Raw genomic sequence first — 2686 nt, forward strand, 5'->3', positions numbered from 1 at the left:
GCAAACCCCTCCGGGGGGCGGGAGGGGGACGCTCCGGCGGAGCCGCTGCTCCGGCACCGGGGAAAAGCAGCTTCGAGGGCGGAGGTCCGGAGAGAAGGAACACGACAGCCCCAAAACTGTCATTTCTCAGAAGAAATAAGGGGTGAAAACGAGCAGAGCGGAACCAGGCTGCCTTCTCCCCGGCCTGGGGCAAAGCATCCTCACCGGCATCTCCTCCAGCGGCCGGTCCCGCGGATGCTCTCTGGAGCTCTGGGGTCCAAATGCCTTCGCCGGGGCTGGGTTCTGCACCCGCGGGGCTTGCCGAGGCTGGGCAGGAGCACCCAGCCCTTCCTCAGCAGCATGCGGAAGGCAGACGGGGGAAGGAGAGAGCATCTTTCCCACCGAAGCCCTCCGGAGAGGCTGTAACGCTTTCCCCGCGCCGGATGGGGCAGGATTTGACCAAAGCCGGCCCCGCAAGTGCCCCCGCTCGCTGAAGCCATACGGAAAAACTGCTGCAAGAGGAATCTGGACAGGACATCCCCGTCATCCCCGAAGAATCTGCCCGCTGCCACGCAAAGGTGAAGGAGATCCACCTTCCATCAGCAGGGCGGCAAAAGCCGCCGCCCGGGCTTAGCTCCGCCGCTCGGACTTAGCTCCAGCTGGATGGAGCCTCGTCCTCCCGAGGATGCCCCTGCAGCGAATGAGAAACCGCGCATCTGCTTTAAAACCAGAGCTTTTCCTTTTCCCCCCGCTCCTTTCCGAAACTGCGGGTAACAGCCAGGGGCTGCAATCCAGCAAGAGCATCCCGCAGCAGGGCCGGGATGACGGGGCCGGCAGCTCGACGCCCTCACCCAGCACCTTCCAGCAGCCACGCCGCAGGGCTTTCCCCGGATCATTTTCCCACCGTAAGCCTTCATTTCTAAACATCCCAGAAGCTGCCAGGAGGGATTGGAGCTGCCCGGAGCTGCTTAACACCGCTCCCCATCCCGAGGACCACCTGGATTTATCCGGGATGCTCGCACCGCGGGACGGGGGCTTTTCGGATGGGACTCACGGTGCAGGCAGGGGACAGGCAGCAGAGCCGTTTGCTGCTGCGGCAAACAGGAGCATCCCCGGCAGCACGGGGAAAAGTTCTCGTCTCGGGAATGGGGGGGATTTGGGAGGCTGCAATGGCCAAAAGGGGTTTGTGAATAAGCGCCGGCACTTTGCACCAACGAGCCTGTTTGCTTGCAGAACCGCATGCACGAATCCCTGCACCTATTCAACAGTATATGCAACCACAAGTTCTTTGCCGCCACGTCCATCATCCTCTTCCTCAACAAGAAGGACCTTTTTGAGGAAAAGATCAAGAAAGTCCATCTCAGCATTTGCTTCCCAGATTATGACGGTGAGTCAGTTTGTTCCCCCTCCTCGAGACCCCCCTCAAACGGTCCCCGGCGGGGAGCCGCGTGGTCCCAACCCAACCCAAGCGTCTTGGGTTTGGGTGATGCTGGGATCAAGTCAAGTCCCTGGAAGCAGGAGCAGAGGAGAGGACAGATGTGGCCTCGGGAAGGTGTTTGGAAGGATTGAAATGGGATAAAATGGTGCTTTTTAAAATTGCTTTGCTAGGTGCGGTTGTCACCCAGCCCTTCTCCTCCTCCTCCTCTTCCTCCTCCGGAGGGAGATCTCTTAAAAACAAGCCTGAAGCATCCCCTGGTCCTTGCCCAGCTCTGACAGTCATCTCCCACGGGAGCAGCTCAGCAGCAGCATCGTTTCCTCCCTCCGCAGGTCCCAACACGTTTGAAGACGCGGGAAATTACATCAAGACCCAGTTCCTTGATCTCAACATGCGAAAGGACGTGAAGGAGATTTACAGCCACATGACCTGTGCCACAGACACGCAGAACGTCAAATTCGTCTTTGACGCCGTCACGGATGTCATCATCAAAGAGAACCTCAAGGACTGCGGCCTCTTCTGAGCATCTGGGTGGCAGGTACGCCCCGGCAGGCTTCGGTTACGAGAAACGGTTATTTAACCACAAAAAAACGGGCTGGGGAAGGGGAGGGGGATGAGGATGCGGCAGGAGCCCGCTCCATCCCGCTCTGCAGGGCGATGGGACGTGGGTCACCCCAGGCTTTGCCATCAAACGCCGTCTGGAAATCTCTGCCTGCAGAGGAGGGAAGGGGAGGATGCGCTGGGACTAGGGAGGATCGGGGGGTTCGGGGTCCCCCCGGCCCCGGGGGAAGGTCAGCGTCCCCGTGCAGAGCTCCGGTGGGGTTCGGTTCCCTTCCCCAGCAGCCTCCCGAGGCGGGGTGGGCTCAGCCCAGTTATTATTTCAAACTCGTTTTGCCAGACTGCTTCACACCCTTGCACGTGGAGAGAGATGAAAACAGCAGATTATAACCCAAATTACGCACCTGAGCGAGATCAAACCATTTTATCTCGGGGCCTCCTCTTGCCACACCACGGTCACTGGTGCCGCACCAGTTTGCAACCCGGTCGGGAGGCTGTTCCCCATGGGAATAACCCCAGCAATACCCAAGTGCAGCGGGGAGAAGGCATGGGAATCCCACACCACGCTCTGCTTCACCTGGCCTATTAGCTCATTACCATGAAGGTTTAATTAGGGTTTATAACCCTAGTTCTTATGCCTGCTTTTGCTCGCTAGCCTGAACAGCGGTGGGAATTTCTTCCCCGTTTTCCGAGCAGCTCCCAGCCACCGGCTTT

The 2686-nt window shown here is 59.1% G+C and overlaps 1 protein-coding gene across 1 annotated transcript; it reads left to right on the forward strand.

The window, feature by feature from the left end:
• Positions 1–1212: 1212 nt before the first annotated feature.
• On the forward strand, positions 1213–1937 carry LOC104083839 (guanine nucleotide-binding protein G(t) subunit alpha-2; the record flags this gene model as incomplete). Its single annotated transcript, XM_009587479.1, has 2 exons — positions 1213–1366; positions 1747–1937. Coding segments are annotated over 2 exons (345 nt in total), but the record flags the coding sequence as incomplete, so codon positions are not given.
• Positions 1938–2686: the final 749 nt, after the last annotated feature.

The sequence above is a fragment of the Fulmarus glacialis genome, unplaced genomic scaffold (assembly GCF_000690835.1).
Source record: "Fulmarus glacialis isolate BGI_N327 unplaced genomic scaffold, ASM69083v1 scaffold14941, whole genome shotgun sequence".
NCBI classification, from domain to species: Eukaryota; Metazoa; Chordata; class Aves; order Procellariiformes; family Procellariidae; genus Fulmarus; species Fulmarus glacialis.